This window comes from Megalopta genalis, chromosome 2 (assembly GCF_051020955.1).
Source record: "Megalopta genalis isolate 19385.01 chromosome 2, iyMegGena1_principal, whole genome shotgun sequence".
NCBI classification, from domain to species: Eukaryota; Metazoa; Arthropoda; class Insecta; order Hymenoptera; family Halictidae; genus Megalopta; species Megalopta genalis.
The window spans coordinates 8,107,029-8,129,164 of NC_135014.1; the positions used below are offsets into that span (position 1 = coordinate 8,107,029).

The 22,136-nt window shown below is 30.0% G+C and overlaps 3 protein-coding genes and 1 long non-coding RNA gene across 11 annotated transcripts; 1 reads left to right on the forward strand and 3 right to left on the reverse strand.

The window, feature by feature from the left end:
- Positions 1-549: 549 nt before the first annotated feature.
- IleRS (Isoleucyl-tRNA synthetase) lies at positions 550-4,939 on the reverse strand. Of its 2 annotated transcripts, none has more exons than XM_076528822.1 (2): positions 3,989-4,939; positions 550-3,916 (listed from the first exon to the last, which is right to left on the reverse strand). In XM_076528822.1, exons 1-2 carry the CDS (start codon positions 4,465-4,467, stop codon positions 721-723), a joined length of 3,675 nt encoding a protein of 1,224 aa, XP_076384937.1. In that variant the 5' UTR covers positions 4,468-4,939; the 3' UTR covers positions 550-720. The 2 variants fall into 2 exon arrangements, with proteins under 2 accessions (XP_076384937.1, XP_076384938.1); XM_076528823.1 differs by having other exon boundaries at positions 550-4,178; positions 4,259-4,397.
- Positions 4,940-5,779: 840 nt separating this feature from the next.
- LOC117218365 (7-methylguanosine phosphate-specific 5'-nucleotidase) lies at positions 5,780-8,249 on the reverse strand. 3 transcript variants are annotated; one of them, XM_076528832.1, is made up of 6 exons: positions 8,171-8,249; positions 7,464-7,562; positions 7,266-7,335; positions 6,793-7,145; positions 6,425-6,655; positions 5,780-5,919 (listed from the first exon to the last, which is right to left on the reverse strand). In XM_076528832.1, exons 3-6 carry the CDS (start codon positions 7,315-7,317, stop codon positions 5,818-5,820), a joined length of 738 nt encoding a protein of 245 aa, XP_076384947.1. In that variant the 5' UTR covers positions 7,318-7,335; positions 7,464-7,562; positions 8,171-8,249; the 3' UTR covers positions 5,780-5,817. The 3 variants fall into 3 exon arrangements, with proteins under 3 accessions (XP_076384947.1, XP_076384948.1, XP_076384946.1); XM_076528833.1 differs by lacking the exon at positions 8,171-8,249 and adding an exon at positions 7,924-8,064 and having other exon boundaries at positions 6,475-6,655; XM_076528831.1 differs by lacking the exon at positions 8,171-8,249 and adding an exon at positions 7,924-8,064.
- LOC143263879 (uncharacterized) lies at positions 7,682-9,393 on the forward strand. The gene is made up of 2 exons (XR_013037244.1): positions 7,682-7,878; positions 8,024-9,393. It is a non-coding gene; the product is annotated as an uncharacterized LOC143263879 (long non-coding RNA).
- On the reverse strand, positions 8,366-21,364 carry LOC117218303 (bridge-like lipid transfer protein family member 3B). 5 transcript variants are annotated; one of them, XM_076528821.1, is made up of 19 exons: positions 21,127-21,364; positions 20,564-20,765; positions 20,210-20,401; positions 19,696-19,921; positions 19,087-19,253; positions 18,855-19,014; positions 18,517-18,774; positions 18,199-18,438; positions 18,057-18,083; positions 17,511-17,603; positions 17,206-17,393; positions 16,890-17,127; positions 15,596-16,791; positions 15,348-15,482; positions 14,542-14,553; positions 13,342-13,707; positions 13,117-13,264; positions 12,898-12,911; positions 12,384-12,520 (listed from the first exon to the last, which is right to left on the reverse strand). In XM_076528821.1, the coding sequence occupies exons 1-19, from the start codon at positions 21,168-21,170 to the stop codon at positions 12,518-12,520; spliced, it is 3,909 nt and encodes a 1,302-aa protein (XP_076384936.1). In that variant the 5' UTR covers positions 21,171-21,364; the 3' UTR covers positions 12,384-12,517. The 5 variants fall into 5 exon arrangements, with proteins under 5 accessions (XP_076384932.1, XP_076384934.1, XP_076384933.1 ...); XM_076528817.1 differs by lacking the exon at positions 12,898-12,911 and having other exon boundaries at positions 8,366-12,520; XM_076528819.1 differs by lacking the exons at positions 12,898-12,911; positions 18,057-18,083 and having other exon boundaries at positions 8,366-12,520; positions 21,127-21,363.
- Between the last annotated feature and the right edge of the window lie 772 nt (positions 21,365-22,136).

A 22,136-nucleotide genomic window follows, 5' to 3' on the forward strand; every position in this document is an offset into this window, starting at 1 on the left:
TTTCAGCGCAAAAAGTTGTAAACTTTAAAACTTACAATTCTAGAATGTTAAAGTTAAATGTGAAGATAGATATTATATTCTAAGCACCATTATATTCATTGATACGAAAAATAATTAAAACCGCGCGCGCGCGTGTGTGTATATATATAATATAAGATGAGTAAATTACAATTATAATTATTTTAATATATACGTTAAAATAATATTAATATAATTATTTTAATATATATTAAAATAATTATAATTGTAATTTACTGCGAGCTACATCTTTTATTACTTACAGAAAGTTTTCATTACTATTTTTGTCAGTGACTTATAAAGGATAAATTCGAAGAGAGGACCTATTACCTCCGTACTACATTATACTACAGTATTTTGTAGGAAAATGTAAGTATGAAACATTATTACAATTATTTTACTGTATGTGAATAAATATCTGTACAATATTTTGCTGCATTAATACATCTTTTAGTCTGAGAATATATGTATTGTAAATGCATGGAAACCTGAGGGATGTGTGTGTATTTAATAGTATAAAATGTACTTACATATTATTATACATTATAGTCATTTATTATCATTTCATTATACAAAATGGTTAGAATTACATATTATTCTTTTGCATAAAAAAAGGAAACTTTGCTACAATGAAATTATCTAATTTTGAACATTTCAAATAGATAAATAAATAAATGAGGGAAATGAATTTTTTAAATAAAATTAACTTAAATTCAATGTTTTACCATGTAAATGATTTAACACAGCAGGTAAAGTTACTGAGATGTTATCTTTATCAAAAAATAGTTTCAATCGTTGTTTCAACATTGCATGATCTAACTGAAAGCTTCCTTTTGGATTTTCTAGAAAGATAGTACCTTTTTCTGAACAGCTATTTATATTAACAAATTTGCAAGCCGAATATGTTAAAATAGTCGATGATTGATTTTTAGGTGTTCCAGGTTTTGTTATTTTTATAGTTTGTTTATGTAATAAGGAAATATCAGTTATTTCCGTCATAGGTTTATTATCAATGAACATTTCATAAGAACAACCATGAATACCAAATAATAATTCAATCTCTTGCCTTAATTGTTCATATGAAATAGGAATTAATGATATTGGAGCTTCTAATAAAATAGTACCAATAGAACTTAGAGCACCAAGTCTTGGTTTTAAATTTTCAATTTCAACATTTATGTACTTTAATAATGGTTCTATATTCGTTACATTATTTTCAATTTGATTTCCAGATTTTACTAAAACCAGTTTCATATTCACATCCTTGATTTTCTGCATTTCTTCTATAATTACAGTTGCTACATTCGGCATTTTAGACATATCTTCTTGAGGTGTTTTGGTTGAATTTTCAATAAACTCTTTATGGCTAACAATTACTTTTGCCAAATTACAATTTTTGTCTTGAATATCATAATACGCAATTGCTTCATCTGATGGAACCAACTGAGCTTTCTTTCTCAATTTTTGAATTCTATTGATTACTTCTCTTGCTATTCCTTCATTATGCATACTTTCATCTGGAGTAACGTCTAAGAGAATTAATACATTTCCTTCACTATGTGCTTCATACTGTTTCGATAACTGTTCAGCAGCTGGTCCAGTGAAACTAAACATCAAACGTAGATCTTGTTCTTTCAGTTTATGACCTTGTACCATAATTTCTTTTGTTTCAACAAATGTTTGCAACTGTTCATCAGAAAGTTCTTTAATAGCTTGTGTAACAGATTTAAACTCTCCTTTAAGACGGGCTCCAAGTATTTTATGATCTGGTTCTGCTCTTAACGTAACACCATATTTTTGCTTGTCTGTGGTAACTGTTAATTCTTTTACATTAAGTTCATCAAGAATGTATAACTTTAGAGAGACTATTTCTTTCAATACTTCAGCATCTTGATGAATAACCACAATTTCTGGCAATGGGTACTTAATAGGCATTGTTTTTCTATCTCTTACAATACGTCCCAATTCGATTACAGTTTGCATATATGATACAGCTTTCTCAATGTTTTCATTAATCATTTGTGGACAGGGTTGTGGTAGCATTTGGTAATGAACACTATCCATATTTGTTTTAGATTGTGGAAGTAATTTTACCAAATGTTGAAACATAAATTCTGTTAAAAATGGTATGAATGGGGCATTTATACATACCACAGTATGAAGAACAGAAAATAAAGTATTTAATGCTTGTTGACAATCGTCTATGCCACTGTCACCTTTGATACGTTTCCTATTCATTCTTACATACCAATTAGTAAGATTATCTATATATTCAACTAAATGAGGTATCACTGTGTATAATTTATAAGCTTGCATTTCTTTTTTGACAAATCCCAATAATGTTTGAGTAAAAGATATAATCCATTTATCCATTATATTATTAGAACATATATTTTTAGTGTCATCATACACAAAAGTAATGTTTTCTTCTCTTTCAAATCTCTCAATATTTTGCATTAAAAATCTGAATGCATTATACCAAGGTAAGAACACATCCTTTATGACATCTCTAACTCCCCCTTCTACAAAACGTAGATTTTCAGCTCTCACAACAGGTGAATTAATTAAGTACAAACGTAGAGCATCTGCTCCATACTTGTCTACTATTTCTATAGGATCTGGATAATTCTTTTTACGTTTAGACATTTTCTGTCCATCAGAAGCTAGTATCAAACCATTAGCAACAAGATTTTTAAATGGAGCTTTCCCAAAAAGAGCAGTTGATATAACTAGAAGAGTGTAAAACCATCCACGAGTTTGATCAATACCTTCTCCAATAAAATCAGCTGGAAAATTATTCTCGAATTCCTTTTTGTGTTCAAAGGGATAGTGTACTTGTGCATATGGCATGGAACCAGATTCAAACCAACAGTCAAAAACTTCAGGTATTCGTTTTAATGGTGGCTGTCCTGGACGTTTTGAAGGAATAGTTAAATGGTCTATGCTTTCCCTATGTATATCTGTTATTTTTGTATTTGTTAATTCTTCCAATTCTGCAATGCTGCCTATGCATACAATTTCTTGTCCATCTTCTGAAATCCATAAGGGAATTGGATTACCCCAATAACGATTTCTGCTAATAGCCCAATCACGGGCATCTCGTAACCAATTGCCAAACCGTTTTTCTTTAACATAATCTGGTACCCAGTAAGTATTACTATTTGCCGTTACAAGTTTATCTTTTATGGCTTCTACTCTAATAAACCAAGATGGTACAGCTCTATAGATTAGAGGAGTATCAGATCGCCAACAAAATGGATAACTGTGTTTAGTCGTACCAACATAAACTAGTCTTTTATTTTTTTGAAGATATTTTATGATTTCTTTGTCAGCATCTTTTACATATTTTCCAACAAAATCTCGAACTGGTTCTACAAAACAGCCACAGCTATCAATAGGACATACAATTTCTTGATCCCTTGTTATAACATTAGCTGCTAAACAACATCGGTAATCATCTTCACCAAAATAAGGAGCTTGATGAACAATACCAGTACCAGTTTCTGCAGTAACATATGTGTCATTTAATACTTTAAAAGCACCTTTTTCTTTCAAATTCAAAAAATATGGGAAAGGTGGCACATATGCCTTTCCTTTCAAATCCGACCCTTTTCTTTTGCCTTGTATAGTGTATAGATCCTTAGATTTGTATACAAGCTCTAAACTTGATTCTAATATAATATAGATATTATTAGAAGTATGATCTTTAACTTCTACATATTCAAAATTAGGATTGCAGCAAAGAGCTAAATTACTAGGCAGAGTCCAAGGAGTAGTAGTCCAAGCAAGGATAGAAATGCCAGGCTCGTCTACCAAAGGAAATGACACAACTACAGATGGGTCAACAACTTCTTTATAGTTTTGTCCTGATTCAAAATTAGATAGTGGAGTGTTGCAGCTAGTTGAAAAAGGCATTACTTTAACACCTTGATAGACAAGACCTTTATTATACAATTCTTTAAAAACCCACCAAATAGATTCCATATACCAAGGGTAAAGAGTTTTATAGTCATTCTTGAAATCTATCCATCTACCAATTCTAGTCACAATGGATTCCCATTCTGTTGCATATCTCATTACGATTTTTCTACATTCGTTATTGTAATTTGCTATCCCCATTTTAGCAATATCATCAGGACCTTTGATATTTAGATTTTTATCTATTTCAAATTCGACAGGTAAACCATGAGTATCCCAGCCAAATCTTCTTTCCACATGATAACCAGATTGATGAGCATACCTCGTTATAATGTCTTTTATTGTGCCAGCTAATATGTGCCCATAGTGAGGCAGTCCGGTAGCGAAAGGTGGACCATCGTAGAATACGTATTTCGGTTTATCTTTGGATTGTTTCAAGCAATTTTGAAAAATATCCAACTTCTTCCATAATTCCAAAATTACTTCTTCTTCCTTCGGAAAATTAATCGTTTCTGGTAGTTTTTCTATCATTTTCGAGGAATCTTCAACAATTGTTTGCCAAATTATTCGGTACCGGCTGGTACTGACGCAATATTAGGGTTTAAGATGTCAGGCATGAAAGACGAAAGATACGTTACTGCAGTACTGCCAGGTATTGCGGGCTTACTTGGAGAGGTTAGCATTTATATACACTGAAAAGATTTGTGTACATGTGTTGTTTCAGAGTTGGTTGTGTAAAATATTTCTGTTAACACGATACTATCACCCTCTCGCGGTATGTGTCGCTACCAAATGAATCATGCGCGGAAAATTTAATATACTTCTATTATGCATCCCTCACTAAACTACGGCGCATTTACAAGCTGTGAATTGAAGAAATTAAATTATGATGTTCAAAATTGGTACATTCCTAGCAAAGGGACGGACGACAAAAATGCATGTGCTATACACTAATCGATTCATTTTGACGTGTATATCGCGGAAATTTATCGTAACTGAGAAAATCGCGGTTAAAATCTTCATACGACTGTCAATATTTCCAATATGGTAGCCATTTTTGGTAGATATTGAACTGTGATAGGATGAAATCTGCCGATAAATAGCACAAGGATCGGGGTTATAGAATAAATAAACTAATCAATTGTAATATTTCCACTCAACACTTATAATTTATTTAAGTATTTGACATTTTTAAATTTAAATATTTTGATATGATAAATAAATTATTTATTATAAATTGAATACTTGTTAGTGGAAAACAATAATGAATGAATTAATATTTACATTATAATATTTACAATAAAACAGAAAACATTAATTATCTACATCTGCCACATTTAGGGTCTGAGTTAGACCAAGTTGGGTGAATAGGCCTTCCCGCCACATGTTGCAATTTCAAACATAGAAATATTGAAATATTAATGATTAATAATTTTAGCCACTTTTCATAGCATTAGGGGATGTGCGTGGGTTAAGTTGGGTTGTTGAGAGAGGGGGGGGGGGAGTTGAATCTTAAATACGAAATAATTAACTAATACAAACATAATTAACTGCACACAAATTGTACGAAGTTCGAAACGTGTTCGCCAGCAGTGTGCGCATGCGCAATAGCCCACATATAAATGATTAGTTCTGCCGTCTACCCAAAGATATCATTCTATCACAGTTCAGTATGGAGATTTTAATCGCGAATTTCTCAGTTATGATAAATTTCCGCAGAAAACGCTTATCAATTCCGTGATATAAGCGTTAAAACGAATCAATTGGTGTATAACACATATTTTCGTCGTCCGTTCCTTTGCTATGATTGTTCCATGATAAAATTGTATTAGCTATACTGTAATTATACATGCAAAATTGGAAATTTTATTTAACTATCAATTATAATAATTTTTGTAGAATATCAAGTGGAACTCGCATTGTTTGATCATCAACTAAAACAATATCAAATACTTCCATATATGATTCCAGGCTACTGTCAACCTAAAAAAAATAAAAAATTTCTGCCTTTCTAATGAACTATTCATAGATAGTAATTTGTTCCTATAAAAAAATCACGGTAAATATTTACAATAAGAGAGCAACTTTTCAGTAATATTTTATTCCAAATATTTAAAAGAATGATCAGAGTAGATCTGGATTAATAAATGTAACTCATCTATTTCAAATATTTTTTTTTAAATTTATACCGAAAATGGTTATGCATCTGTATTTTGAGAACAAACCAAGAATGTGATTATTCCATGTCGATGTCAATCAATATTCATGATTAGTACTGAATGGAAATAAAAACAAATAAATTTATTAGAATTATTAATTTCTGATATGGCTCTCATAAGTTGCATATTCATTAAAATTGTCTTGTTAACAACTTTTTAACGAAAAATGAACAAAGGACACTTTGGAGGATAGTCTTGTGTATATGTTAAGATCAAGATCATTTGAGAGTATTCCTCTATTATAAATATTTACTATGTTTGATACTTACATGATCATATAGAAAACCTATTTTTAATACTGCACCTATGTCTTTCATACCATCTATCATTGATGCATCACCCAAGCTATCACCCATTAGGAGAACATTTCTTCTGCTTTCAAGAATTTTGAAATATTCTTGTTCTACTGCATGTTCATTTTTGTTGAAAGCATGAATCAGTTTTTTATTTCTAAATCCTACTATCTTCCCATCTTTGTATTTAAGGAAATTCGAAATTACCTTAATAACAAAATATTGTTATGTAAACTCAGGATCTTGATATTAAAATTTACATTTAATTCTTATTGCTTTTATAAGATTATGAAGGAAATAAGAAATAATCTAGCACAATTACAGTCTGTAATTGAGGGTATTACCTTCACGTTATTGAAGAGGATTCCTTTGTTTCTTAATACAGCTTCTACAACCTCCCCTAAGCCAGCACTAAATACAAGCACTGGGATATTAGCAGAATCAAATTTTTTAAAAATTTCTTCGGTACCATCTCGTAAATCTGTACCATAAACTCTTGATACTTCTTCTATTTCATTAGGATCAAAAGGAACTCCTTTCAATACTTTTTCTTTTCCAACAATCCAATTGGTCATTTCTTCTGCTTTTACATCAATTGGTAAATATGGATCAATTTCAATTGGTCTGTACTTCTTATATAGTCGACTTGATTCTTTTGAATATGTTTCTGGAAGTTGCTTGCATTGATTGAAAATTGCTGTAGAATCAAAATTGAAACAAAGTTTTTCTTACATGATTATTATTTATCATTTTTAAATCATACCATTATCTAAAATTTTCATATTCATTGAAAGAAAGTGTATATATATTTACATACCAAAACTGCTAAGAACTTCTTTACCATTAACGTGTTGCTTTGTTAATGTCATGTCAAAATCAGTCACAATCTGGAAAAGAAGTTTCAGATTAACTTTCTCTTAGGAATATATGCAACTGACCTTATAGTATGTTCAATGAAATAAGTAATTGCACGAAATACTTATCGTAAACTATAATAAATAAATTATTATCATACCTGCAAAGAATTACTTCCATCCTTTAAAATTATGTTTATTATCTCCAAAAGACGATCTTCATTTTTGATATAGACATTTTTCAACTTCAATGTTGGAAACTGTATGAGAAAACGAGATTTATTAAATTATTTAAACATTTTAAATATCTAAAATTCTACATTATTTTGCATTGAATTGTCTAGTAAGAAATTGTATTAAATACTCCTAAATATTTGTACTAAATAATAATAATAACTGTAAAATAAAAATAATAATTATACTAAAATACTCCTAAATATTTGTTTAATTAACAAAGTATATAAGTATTGAGCTACAGCATTGTATATGAGGTTATCGTTATTGTTAAATGTCTGTACTGTACTTATTCATAAAAAGAATTTAAAAACTTTTTCTAATTATACAACCAAATTTTAGGTAAAATTGTTACAATAATTTCATTAACAATTACAATAGATTTACCATTTGAAAATTTTACTTTTTCTTTAGTTTTATCACGACTTTGATTCTATGACAGAATTAAAGGGAGTTTATATTTCAAATATAATTTTTAACATTGCAGTCTGCAGTTGCCAAAAAACTGATTAACTTTTTACAATTGCAATACGAAAGTACTACGAGTGAAAAGGGTCTGGAATTGGACAAAAAGAGCTTCCGCGGGTTTCGGAAATTCTTTTATTACTGGGTAAGACATTTTGTTCTTCGTAACCTGGTTGTGCACGATGAAGAAGCGTTTGCAGACGTAAAGCAAAAAAGATCATGCACAATGCGAGAACAGAGAACTCATTGTCAGGGCTCGGACAAAAAGAGTTTCCGCAGGGGAAATATTGCTGGTGGAAAATAATTATATGTACACCTAGTGTACAATATTGCATATAATTCCTATTCAAAGATTTGAGGAAAGTAAAATATTAAAATTTTATTAGTTTATTTACATTCTTATTTTCATAACGGAGTTTAACAATCATAACACATCGGTTATAACATATACTTCAAAAAAATTAATCTACAATATTGCATTAAAGAAGCCTCAAATAATAAATTCTTGAAACCATATAAGATTAGACATTCTGTATCATTTCTGTAATCAATATGTATATATTTAAGATATCAAGATTAAATAACTAATGAAGTCTGTTAAAAATTTTAATACAGTAGAACCTCAATAATCTCAGCTAATTCGAATCATTCACAATTGCTAAAATAAACGGAAAACTTATAAATAATACTGTAGTAATTTCAATAAGTCCTTTAATAAATTTATTAAGCATGTATACTAATAACTGAACACCTTCATATTCAAAGTTTCACGTTATTTGATTATATTTCCTTTCTGGATATAAAACTTTGATAACTGAGGTTCTACTATATGTATACAAGTATTAAATATAAGCTTTTAAAAACATTGTTATATATCATAAATTCACAATATAAATAAATATATTTCAAACATTACTGGATTAGACAGATACGTAAAGCATATGGTGATAATCATTTTCTGCTAAAATATAACTTAGAAAGTAATTTCCCATAATTTAAGTTGGAATAATTAATATATGTATAGAATATAAAATATATTTCAAAATAATATACAATTTTCCATCCTGCGTTGCAATAATAATTATAAAGTGACGAAAACACTAGCATGAAAAAATTTTAACGGAGATAATAAAAAAACAATGTGTTTATAAAATAAATTCACAAAACATTTGAACATAAAAAACACAATAATATTAAAAATGTACATACAGATATTTTTGTTTAGAGATCACAAAAATGATAATTTTCGATATTTGATGATGTAACAAAATTAATTTTGTGGTAGGTGTAAACTGTAGATGAAATACATAATTTCGATGAAATACTTATTATATGTAGTATGAAGTTATAGCATTATCAAAAATGAATAAAAACAGCAGTAACTAAAAGGAAGCATTTGAGATTATGTTTATTAATAAAATGGATTGTGTAACTTGTAAGGCATAAAGGTAAGACATAATAATACACGATCGAAGAAAATTTGAATTTCATCGAACAAAATATTTCAATTACAAGTAAAAAAAATTGCAGAAATGCAAAGTAACAAAATTTTCTTATTATAATATAATAATATATATGTATATAAAAATCTAAAACTCTAATATCGAATTGCGAAGAGATACCTTTAAAATTTCGATACTTAATTCCCGTTAATATATGCGAACATGTAATTTATTTACATATGTTATATTAAATATACAGTCAATTCTACTATAATACATACTTCTACTTAATATGCTGAACATTTATGTACTACTTAATTGTATCAGTGTGAGTGTATTATATGTTTAAATTCCAATGTGTCCTGCTCAATCCCTGAAATGATGTAAGACATTATCTTACAATACTATAATACTAAATTTTTTGTCATTCTTTTAGTACTATTATATCGTGACATGATTAGCCAGCCACACACATTGATCACTTAAAGAATTACCACAAAAAAATGTGTGTATGTAGAATAGTTACTTTTATGAGTGATATGTTTATGAAACTTACATTGTACAAGTTCTTAAACAAAATTTGAATCAGTAAAGCTTAACATCTTATCAAAGGTAAAGACGAGCGGTAATGTTTTATTTTTTAAATGGATTATGTTTGTATATGATGTAAAAAAAAAGTTAATTTTTAGTCAATGTGAGCGAGTATGTACTAGTAGAAAAGACTGTTTATAAACAGAATTCCAAAACTTAGGAGAAATAACTGCGTAACAATCGTCTGCAATAGGTACTAGAAAAATACCTCACGTTTTATGACAAGGGGATTGACCAGCAACCCATTGATAAAAGTAGATTAGTGGCAAACAATGATAATTGTCAATATATCACAACGACAAATTACGACATTATTATAGTACATCATCGGATTATAATTCCTTTTAATATAGTCCAATAATATTCATTTTCGAAGATTATCTAGATAAGGTATTATAACCGACAATCAGTATATACTTCTAGTTCAGTAGTAATACCGAATGTAACACAATAACGTTAAGTTTACAGTCTTATCAAAACATTTAATGTTATCACTTCGTATCATAGTAATAATATTTAGAACTGTCCTACTTCCTTAAATATTGAAATTAGTCATTGCAGTGTTATTATATAAATATAAACGATTCCATATTGCCGACGACTACTCCTATCGGTTCAAACAACGTATTATTCGTTATTCGTTAAAGAGTTCCATATTTAATACATCGATAGTACCTCATTCAGGTAAAAGTTAATCATGAAAATCGTTTAAATACTTACGACAAAGAGAACGAAAGTATTGGTAAAAAATTTATATTCAATTCTCTGTTCACATATTAAACAACAACCACTGCTATGAAGCCAAATATATATTGCAACTTCGACTAGAATTCTATATCGTATGTATTTCGTATATATACATATATTTATATATGTATACACATATGTATAGTGGCTCATAAAAGTGTTCGTACACTTTTTAAAACGCAATAACTTTCTTAAAACTGAACTAAATGATGTGAATTTTTTTTAGATGATAGAGGGACTAGTCTGTCTACTAGGCAACGACTAAAATGTTTTTTTGTTTTTTAATTTTGCTATTATTTGGAATGACAAAAAGAAAATAAAAACTCGCGTTTTTTAAACTCTTTTTATATAAGCCTATGACGAAAATTTAAAAAGTGCCTTTCGTAGATCTCGGTAACTTATATGTGTACTGAAAATATGATCAAAATCAGTTAACCAAGAGTCGAGCTACAGGTGCTGAAAGATTAAAAAACTGCAGATTTTTTAGTTTTTGATCAAATTCGTAACAAAACTGCGATTTTTACCATCTTTAATTTGTTGTAACTCATAACAACGTCAACCGATTTCAATAAAATTTTCAGCATGCATATAAGTTACCGAGATCTATGAAAGACATTTTTTAAATTTTCGTTATAGACTCAGATAATAAAAAATTAAAAAACGAGAGTTTCTTTATTTTTTTTTGACATTTAAGTAATAGCAAAATTAAAAATAGCATTTTAGTCATCGTCTAGTAGACTAGTAGTCCCTCTATCATCTAAACAAAATTCATGTCACTTAGTTTCAAAAAAGTTATTGCGTTTTAAAAGGTGTACGAACACTTTTGTGGACCACTGTATACATATATCCAACGAATATGTATATGCAAATACTAATATTTTCGTATATACATTACTTGAAATCATATATATCGTAGCATATAGCAAATGCGCATTCACATACTTAATTCTCAATGTTAGTATTATTAGTTTCTGCTTATTCATGGATATATTAAACACTGACTACTATTGCTATTACTTATCGCCTTGTACTTGATCATAGTCAGAAACTTATTCTCTTTAGTTGTACAAGTCTTGGATTGCATCTATCGATAGTGTTGTGTTAAACAAATCAATGTAAAATATATAAAAGCATTATCTTTAATCAACTAGAACAAGCATTCTTCTTGTAAATTTAAATTGAACTACCAAAAAAAAAACGATTTAAGTATCTTAACAGGAAGTACTGTATAACTGAACTCAAAGCTTAAATACTTGAATTGTTTTAATGTGAACTTTCATGTTTCCCAATAAAATGAGAATCGCTTGGAAATCATTGAAATAATTATTATGACTTATTCGAACTACAACATTTTGAGCAGTCAAAACAACTGGTGTGCTATCTTTTGGTTGACCAAGATGCACGGGTACCACCACTTCCAATTATTTGATTCTGAAGCTCTGTTATTGTTTCTTGCAAGGCTTTCTTCTCTCGTAGAAGCATCTGTATATCCTCTTGCGCCGCATTTAAATGTAATTTTACTGCATCGGATTCCTCTTTAACGCGCATTAATTTTGCATTCTCCTCGGACAATTTTTCCAGAGTGTCAACACGTCGACGAAGCTCCTCGTTATCTGACTTCAACTGCTTGCTAGACTTTCTTAAAAGATTTATTTCTATTTCGTAGTCTACATTCTGATCTGTTTGATTATCATTGTTTGATAACGTTATGAAAGAATCATTGGAGCTCAACATATTCACTAAAAGAAGAGAATATCTAAATTAGACGAATCAATTGAAAGACGAAATCTTTTTACATGGCTTAATAAGATAGTAAATAAGCTAGGATTCATCAGCAACTAAATTATGTATAAATAATAAATAATTTTTTCTTTCCAATAAATAATTTATTTCATTATATGCACGCCGTTCATTCATGCTGTATTATTCAAGTGCATATTCTATAAGCACTGCAATGAGTATGTATGATTATTTACAGAGATAATTTTTAAAAAATTAAAAAAATATCGTGCCTCATTAGTAGCGAATATTCATGGACGTATTTTCGTGAAATGATTAAGAGTAAGCAGTAAATTTTAACACTACACTCATCTACTTTTGTATTATCAATGCTCACATTAGAAAGGCCATCTGAATGCACGGGACAATTACATAATTTATGGTATTAATTAGAAAAAAATGAGGTAGTATAGGTATATTTGCCACTTGCATGTACTTTAAATACTTGGTAACAACTATACTACTGAATTACAAAATAGATATAGATTACTGTTTACAACTACACTATGTCAGCATTTTAACGATGATATAATTAACAAATGAAATGATTACTTACCAACTGGTTCAATATGAAAAGCACCATTTATATCTCGCATTATTCTAAGTTTTGAAATATTCATATCTATAGGAATCGGTCCTGGCGAAGTAATATTAGTTGGTGGACGATCTTCATTCAAATGTAATGAAATAGACTCTAAATATATCTGTAATAAATAAATATGGTAATTAAAAAATATTACCCAAAGTAAAACCGAAGGAACTACAACTGTATTTTCTATACCTGGGTTGGTATTGGCTTAGGTATGATTTCATCTTCAAACAAATCTTTAAGCCCGCTTATTGAGCTCATTGATAAAATCATTGATATGTCAGTAATTTTAATATCTAATTTATCTTCGAATAGATCTAACACACTTTGTTTGTTGTGTATATCAATTATTCCAGTATCTATATCCAGCTCGGTATTATAACTTTGACTTTGAGATGATTGCACATTCTTGTTGCTTGTGACATGGCTCGCTTGAGACAGTTTGTAAGAATCGGATTTGCATTTTAAGTCATGATCCAAACGAAGTTTGATACATGATCTACAGTTCGAATCTGAAGCTAATTCAACCCAACCTCTAGATCGTGCACTGAATTTTGTCTAGGAAACAAAAACATCAAAAAGATAAATTGATGTAGAAATGGATAAACTTAAATGTTTACAAACTTGTGATAGACGCATTTACTCTGTTATGTTACTATAGAAATTGTTTGCTTTTTTGTAACTGTTATTTTTAAAGGTCCATAATTGCAAAAAATAAATCATAAAAATTTCAGACACAAAGTTATAGCTAGAGCCAATAATGTAAAAAGAAATTCTACAATTAAAAAAGTTAGGAGATATAGTTCTACAAAGCCTTAAACTATTTAAAAGATTATAAAATTTCAAAACAAACAGCCAATATAGAACAATATAAATTTTGCTTCTTAGCATTTTTATGAAGAAAAAATAATTTATGTAATTTGTTTACGTTTCTCTGTAGTAGTAGTTAAAAAATGCATAAGAATTATTAATTTCGCAAACAGTAAGAATTATAGTATATATTCCAAATAAAATTCCTTTCAATGTCCTATAATTTATTTATACAACTCTGGAAATTACTATAATCCGTATGAAAGTATACATTAATACACATATTTTTAATAATAACATTCATAAGCTTTTTGAATTCATTCCAAGTAAATTTCATTTCACACCATGCTGCATAAACATTTTTTCATAAAAACGAAAAGAAATAAATCCCAAATTTGCTTACTTACATCACTAATGCAAATGAAAAAGTAATGAGAAGATATTGTTATTGTAAAAACGTTTGTAATAAAATATGTGTATTACATTTGTATAGCATTAATGTAATTTAGTTGAAAATAAAAACATGCAACAGAATATATGCGGTACAAGGCATAAACAAATATATGAGTAGTTTGCCAATACCTTCCTCTTGACCTGCCACAAGTGCCACATAAAAACATTCACAAGAGAAGGAGAGACGCAGGAGAAGCATGCAAAAAAGTTAAAAGACAAACATTGTATAAATATACAGATATAGTATAAATGATTGTTATATATGTGATATGAAGTTAAAAGTAAAACTTAATGTTGTCATCATAAGACGAAAACATGTAATTAAAAACAAAATATTAATCACTAAATCATTCCAAGTACAATCACATAAGAAGAATTACATTTTTAAACACTATACTGGATCACCTTCCTCATGTCTCAAAATTTGATATATGTTACAGTTGAATAAATTATGATACAAATTTAAAGCCTGGGACTTTCCAAAAAGTCAAATTCATGTTAATTAAATAACAAGTGATTGCTTAGTTGTTTAATTACTATTTAACACAAACCTAAAACTTTATATGGAAGAAAGCAATTTGTATAGTATATACAAAATGTTTAATTTCGATGTATTATTGCAAATTACACATAATTTATCTGCTATATTAAAAAGGATAATTCGAAAATATACAATATTTATCTCAAATATTCTTCTATGCAACAAATAATTGTGAGTAATTTGCAATAACAGATTAAAATTGGACACTTTGTATAACTAAATTTAAAAGAGTTTCTACTAAAACTTACGCGAAAGAAACACTAAAAAATACAATTTTTATTGCAACAATATTTGAAATTTCAGTATTTATACCTATTAATTAGATTAAGAATAGCATAATCATATGTACTTGACAAACAGATTGATATTTAACTTGACATTATGTTTATCTCACCTGAAATTCATCCCATGGTATAGATGAACACTCGTCATTACCGACATTCGATACTTGAACCTTGATGGAAGATGCGTATCCGTAAGACTGTTGAATAAATTCAACTTTGGACAATTTAAATGTTGCCATAGACACCTAAAAAGTAACCATACATGCAGGCTAACAATACTAAATCCTATAATACGTAAACTTAATCAGAAGTTACGAAAAAAAATAAAATAAAAATAAAACATTTCACATGAACTTACAATATCTTTACGTTTACACACGCTATCCAAGGATTTTTCGCTTTGGGTATCAGGAGTTTCTTCCACTACTTCGCTAGCTTCTTCTACTGTTGTTATTCGCATTGTATTATCAACAGAAAACATCGTATCTAATTTTTCTTGATCTTGCAGACTGACCAATACATAATTTTCGCTATCAGAACTAATATCGCTTCTTATAGACACTGTATCACTGCTACCATCCTCGGGAGAAGCTTTTAAAGCGGAATCAAATGATGTCATTAAATTACTCAGACCTTTTTTCATAGAGGAAAGACCAATATTGAAATTATTAGGAATGAATGGTGCATTCGAAGATGAATCTCCTTTACTATGTTTCACTGTGGATTCAGGTATAGTTCGCATAGTAGGCAATGCTTTTTCTTCTTCTATACCGATATATTGCTTTTCGTGTACAGCTAATGGATCATGCTTATTTGGACCGTTCTGCTTAAATGTAACAACGGGTTGATTTGGAATAACAGTATGCATGAAATCCATTGATAATATCGATGATGCTTCGCTTTGCGGCGTTGCCATAATCACATCTTCGTTATTTATATTAATCTTTTTACTGTTAAAATCAGGTCGGTCTATACTATTGTGCCACTGAGCAGTTGCATTTACAATTTCATCCGCTATGCTAGATGTATCCGGTACCACTGATTCCACATCTGCGCCTGAATTTTCTTTGCCAGGTGTGTGGGATGGCATAACAAAAGTTACTTCAACTTGTGGTATCAGAGCACCAATAATAAGTGAGCTGCCGGAATTCTCGTTTAATATTTTATTTGAATCAATGGTCAGATATGTTGCCATCTCCGATAGAACTTCTGATAATCTCAGTAAAAATAAATATTGATAATGATTTATCTGTACGCTAACTAAATTGCTTATGTATGCAAGGCCATGAATATCAGCGGTTGAAAATTTTTCCGAATTCGATGAGTTCATCGACATGTAACACCATAGTGTTAAGGGAAATGCGTCGAGAAATGGCACTGGACGATTTTGTCCAACTGCACGTGCACCAAAGAAATCGCCCCATACGGGTTCCAAATTACAGCACCATACATCCTTTGCTTCTGTCCACAAAAGTTCTCTATTTAATTGGCGAACCAATTCAGTTACAGAGTTACTAGTAAAATTTGCGGGTGGATGGCGCACGTTATCAGTGCCTGAAATAAATAATACATAGAATAAAAAGTATTCGAAATGAGATAAAAAATGTTTTCAAATTTCTACTGTTTGTAATAACTGCTGAAAATCTGCTTACCTGCACAATGCGCTAAAAATTTATCTGTTACAACCTGATAATCGTTTGTTTTGTTAGGGAATTCAGTGCTGAAGAACATCTGACCCATTTGGAAAGCATTTAAGCACTGAGCCAAATCTGCTCTCGAAGATCTTTCAGTTGATCGGACATTTGTAATCGATGCCCTTGAAGTCTGAATATGTAATGACTTCGGCCTATCCTTTTGGTTTGGATAATCTTGTTGACTTTCAAAGACTATCTGAAAGTGTGAATTTTATTGTACGCATAATGCTTTCATGTAACTATTTAGTTAAATGTCGTACACTTTTCCACTTACTCTTGGAAGTATAGCTTCAATTTTTACATCAAAGTACATTAAGTTAGTGGAAGTATGTGTTGTGTGTTTATCTTTACTCATTAAAGAGTGATGTAAGTTCAATGCAAAAGAATTAAACCATAAACAGGAACAAACATCAAAGTTTACTTGAATAGGATTCAGTTGTACATAAAACTTTGGTGGTGGCACTAAACAATAACAAAGTATTTTCAATTACGTTTTTCTTAAAAAATAATTTATAACTACTATAAGGTAACGATTACAAGATGGATGTTACATGGAACTAACAGCTTTTGATTACTTACATGGAAATGTTATGTCTCCAGGGTAATAATAGTATGTAAATTCAGCGTGAAGAATCGTTACGTCTTCTGGTAGATAAAACCTGTCCCTATCACCTAAGCAAAAGAAAAATACTTCACTTCGGTGACAGTCTATATGTTTCAATACAAATCATGCTTTCTGAATATGTTCTGTATAACAATGAAAATTAGTTTAAAATTAAATTTTACAATGAGACGCGCTATAAATATTACAATTTTTATATATTTTACAAAACATAAAAAGTGTCTCTCCACTTTAAAAAGCAAATTATACTTTAATTACATACATTTCAATTTGTATCTTACATTGGATTAATTTTACTAACTAGTTAAATTTCCAACATTGTTATTAAAACTCTTTGGCATCGAGGAGTGACAAATTAATGTTAACTTGCTCATATATTGTATAATAATAATATAACATAAAAAAGCAACCGAATTTTTTAAACGTGAAACTACTTTTAGCAAGTATTTATATTTATAAGATAGTGTTAATGTAGATACACTACAACTATTAGTGATTTATACCTGTTGCGTGTTTCTTCCTTGATTGAGCTGTACAATTTTTAAATGAAAGAATTATTGTCATAGTATGAAAGTTTTAAGTGCAAGCTACTTTGATAAAAGAGATTTTCTAAGTAAATACTATAGTTACAAAATTTGTATATACCTGTAATAAATTCTTTCGGTATAGGATTGCGAGATGTCGTTGTTACTTTATACAAAGTAAAGTCATCGATTCTTATTATGATACATGTTGTCATCAATTTGGCGAGCTGTTCTAGAATATAATTTTTTACTGGATTACCGCTCGGATGCTGTGATTTCTTTTGATCATTGGAAAATGCGTTTGCATTTTGCGTTTGATTGTTCTTTTCCAAATTTTCTCCAGAACCTTTGGTATTGCTAACTGAATATAATAAATAAATATGATAAAATCACGGATTCGCATATATCTTAATTTGTTTATTCATTGTTTAGAACGAACCTGCAACGTTTCCTTGACTTCTTGTCAAAGGAGAGTGTTGAGTTCTACCAGAATCAATGAGATCCATAAACTGGCTTCGAAAAGAACTCAATGATTGTTGCAACCACTGACTATGTCGGGTAGCATTTTCTCTGTACTTGGCCCAATGTTTTCTATCAGCCATTGCCAAATGATATGGATAATAATCAATTTGAAATCTAACTAGTGAAATTTGCAATGCCCCACCATCTTTTAAATCAGGATGGGAGGATCTACCATCTAGAAGAAATAGATTAAATGTACACTTGTATAAACGTTTTAATCTAATAATAAAAATTAAGAAGTTCATATGTACTTACTGCCAATGTCGTCGCATAAATGCAAATCAATTCTTTGACAGAGAAAGTGATATGATGTTTCTACAACATCGTATCTGGTAAATATTTTCGAAATAACAGTGTTAAATTGATTTTTCGTTCTGGATTGCTGTGATATTTGTGCTTGATATTCCGGCAATACCTTCAATTAACAAGATTATTAATATCACTAAAATAATAAATATATAACAATTTTTACTTTTTGTTTACAAACCTCTAATTTTCTAGCAGCTTTTGTTTTGCGTTCTAAAATTGTGGCTTTTTCTATTAAGCCACCAAGGGAGTCAATAAAATGAAGAGCTGCTTTTAACTGTGAATCTGTTAAAACCCATAGAAGGTCATCCAATATAAGAATCAGTCTTGATCCCATAACAAAACAATCTGAAATACATATTTTATATTTTTCTCATCGTGTTTAGAAAAGATCATTATATTGTACATATACATGTTATCTCAGTTAAGCAGTTTAAATAAATTAGAGACTCCCTTATCCGAACACTTATTTTTACAATATTCTGGTATCCAAACGTTCCATTAACTAATAATTTTATTATTTAGATACATTATCACCTAGTAGAGAACTTGAATGAAATTTTTAGACAATAAAATGTTTTGGTATCAGGATATTACAAAAATAAACCTTCGGATAAGAGAATCTCTATTGTATCTAGCTCATTAATAATTACAAAAAATATACATCAATAAAGATAAGATTAGATTTGAGGCAGGAAATATTTTGGTAAATAAGAAATTTTCTTAAGGTCATAGTCTTTGAAATGTCGAAATCATTAATATTTTCTTAAATGAAATTGTATGCGGTTACCTGAGATTCTTTTCTTGATAGTGATTCGACATCTTGCTTGATTTGTAAGTAAACGTAAAGGAGTTAGATTCTTATCTTTAGTACTTTGTGCTTCTATTCTGACTGTTTGCCACTCAAGTTCTTTGAAGATAAGTAACTGTCCACGATCAGGATCTTTCAACCTAGTAGTTCTTAAATCACAACGTTGCCATGTCGGAGACTTTGATTCCACAATGATACGATTCATCTATAACAAAATAGAAATTGTTAAGATACTTCATCTATCCTATACATGAAAAGAAGAAAAGGCATAGTATGAAAAGTAGAGAACATTACTGGAAACAAAATAATACTTAGGTAATTAACAAGTAACAACACAAAATAAAAAATAATGAACTTAAACAGGATATAAGTAAAAGTGATGGTCGAAGAATAAAATGCAAATTAAATAAGTAGGGAAAGGAAAGTATGATACAGTAGTTGTACAAGGAATTAGAAATAAAGCCCTTTTACATATGTAAATATAATATATTACCTGAACCGAAGCAATAAATGCAGGGCTTTTAAATGTAACTGATACAGTATTAACAGTCACTGTTATTCCATCGATTACTTTGTGTATAAAAGAATATTTTGTAGGACCTGTGTACGAAGACAATCCTTGCATGGAAGATAAATCTCTTAAATCTTCACAAGTTTCTACTTCTATATGAACTTCATCTAAACTCTGTAAAAATATAATTTGATTGCTTTTATTAACATTAAATAAAAAATAAATTATTTACAGTGTAATTATAGTTGTATTCATCTTAATAAGCAACAAGTTATATACAAAACTTTATGTAATTCATATACTTTTATATAAATATATATGTTTATAAATATTTACCAAAACTATAGGAACACTTCTCAGTTTAGTCCATTGTATGCGAAATGATACTTTATTGCACCAAGCATTCGTTAGTCTGAGCCATGACGGCAATTCTAACAGATCTGTCAAAACTATTTCATCAAGTTCTAAATTAGATAATTCACCTTCTCCTTTAAATGTACTTAAATTTATTTTATCTGCCGACAGATTCTTGGTGAACCTATGAATTCATACGAATTAAAAAAAGCAGCATATCATAATTATTATCTTAATACAATCAATAGCCATATTGAAATTTGTAAAAATAGAGACGTAACAACGCAACACAGACGATTCATATGTACGTGACACTTTCAAACTAATTAGTTCGAAGTCGTTCTAAGAATTGAAAACAAGGTTCGGAAGAAGTAATCCATAATCTAACGAAAATAGCGTTACAAATTTACACGTTAAATAAAATGTATTTACAATTGCACATATTTGTGAAAGAAGTTCGAATTTAGAAAGGGTTGTGCAATTTTGTATCGTGTATTAAACCAAAGACAAGCAAAATAGAATTAACAATTCAACTATGTAAATACCTTGACAGATGCTTCAGTAATTGTTTCTTTATTAGAGACACCATGTTTTCCTACTTTCAATTAGTTTCTATTACATCTAATACACACACCAACATGGTTAGCTTAACATTCCACATTTGCAGTGAACTACAATTCGTTCATACATGCCACGATTGCCATGACTTTCGACTTCGACTCAAGTACAGTAATGCTTCACCGTTGTAAGCACATGCGGGGACAACGGGCTTAGAATTATGAAGCAGGTAGAGAAACTGCTTCTCTTCCGATTGGTTGACGCTTTACAGTTAAACAGTGCTGCCCTCACAGTTTTAGACAAAGAGAGGAAATGGCGAGTGAGCAAGGGCGAGTGAGATCAGCACAACCGCATGCGAAACGAGTCACACCGACAACCAATGTAGTTTGTCACACTTTACCGTGCTTGCGGTCTCACTCTTTTCGCGCATCCGTACGCCTGGCGCTCCATCTGAAAGATTGACATGCAATGCTCTTTTTGCAATACTAGCAGCATTGCAAAGTATATAAATACCCATCTAAAACTATTGTTATATGTGTACCGTCACTAATTATGTAATTAGTAGAAATAATTGCTCAATTGTCCATAAAAATGTCGTTGAATCAAGGCATGTGGCCTCCGAATTGTCGTTGAATCAAGGCATGTGGCCTCAGAATTTCTATCGAATATATATAAGTCCGAATAGTATAACTCCACTGATATTTTTTTTTTGAACGACATATATGGATTGAGCATCGTTCGCAAATTCGCTGGCAAATGTAATCGAGAATCCTACGAGACGAAAAGTAGAAGTCGAATATCGCGCTGCGTGTTTCAGATGGAGCGCCAGGCGTACGGATGCGCGAAAAGAGTGGAGATGGCCTAGGTTTCTTGCCGTGTGAATACTCACACACAGAGACAACTGGATTCGTTCCATCTTTCTTGGTCATCTCTCGTTCTCTTTCTAAAACAACTGCGCGTAGGTGGATGCGCAGTAGAATGGTGGGGATAGAAAGGT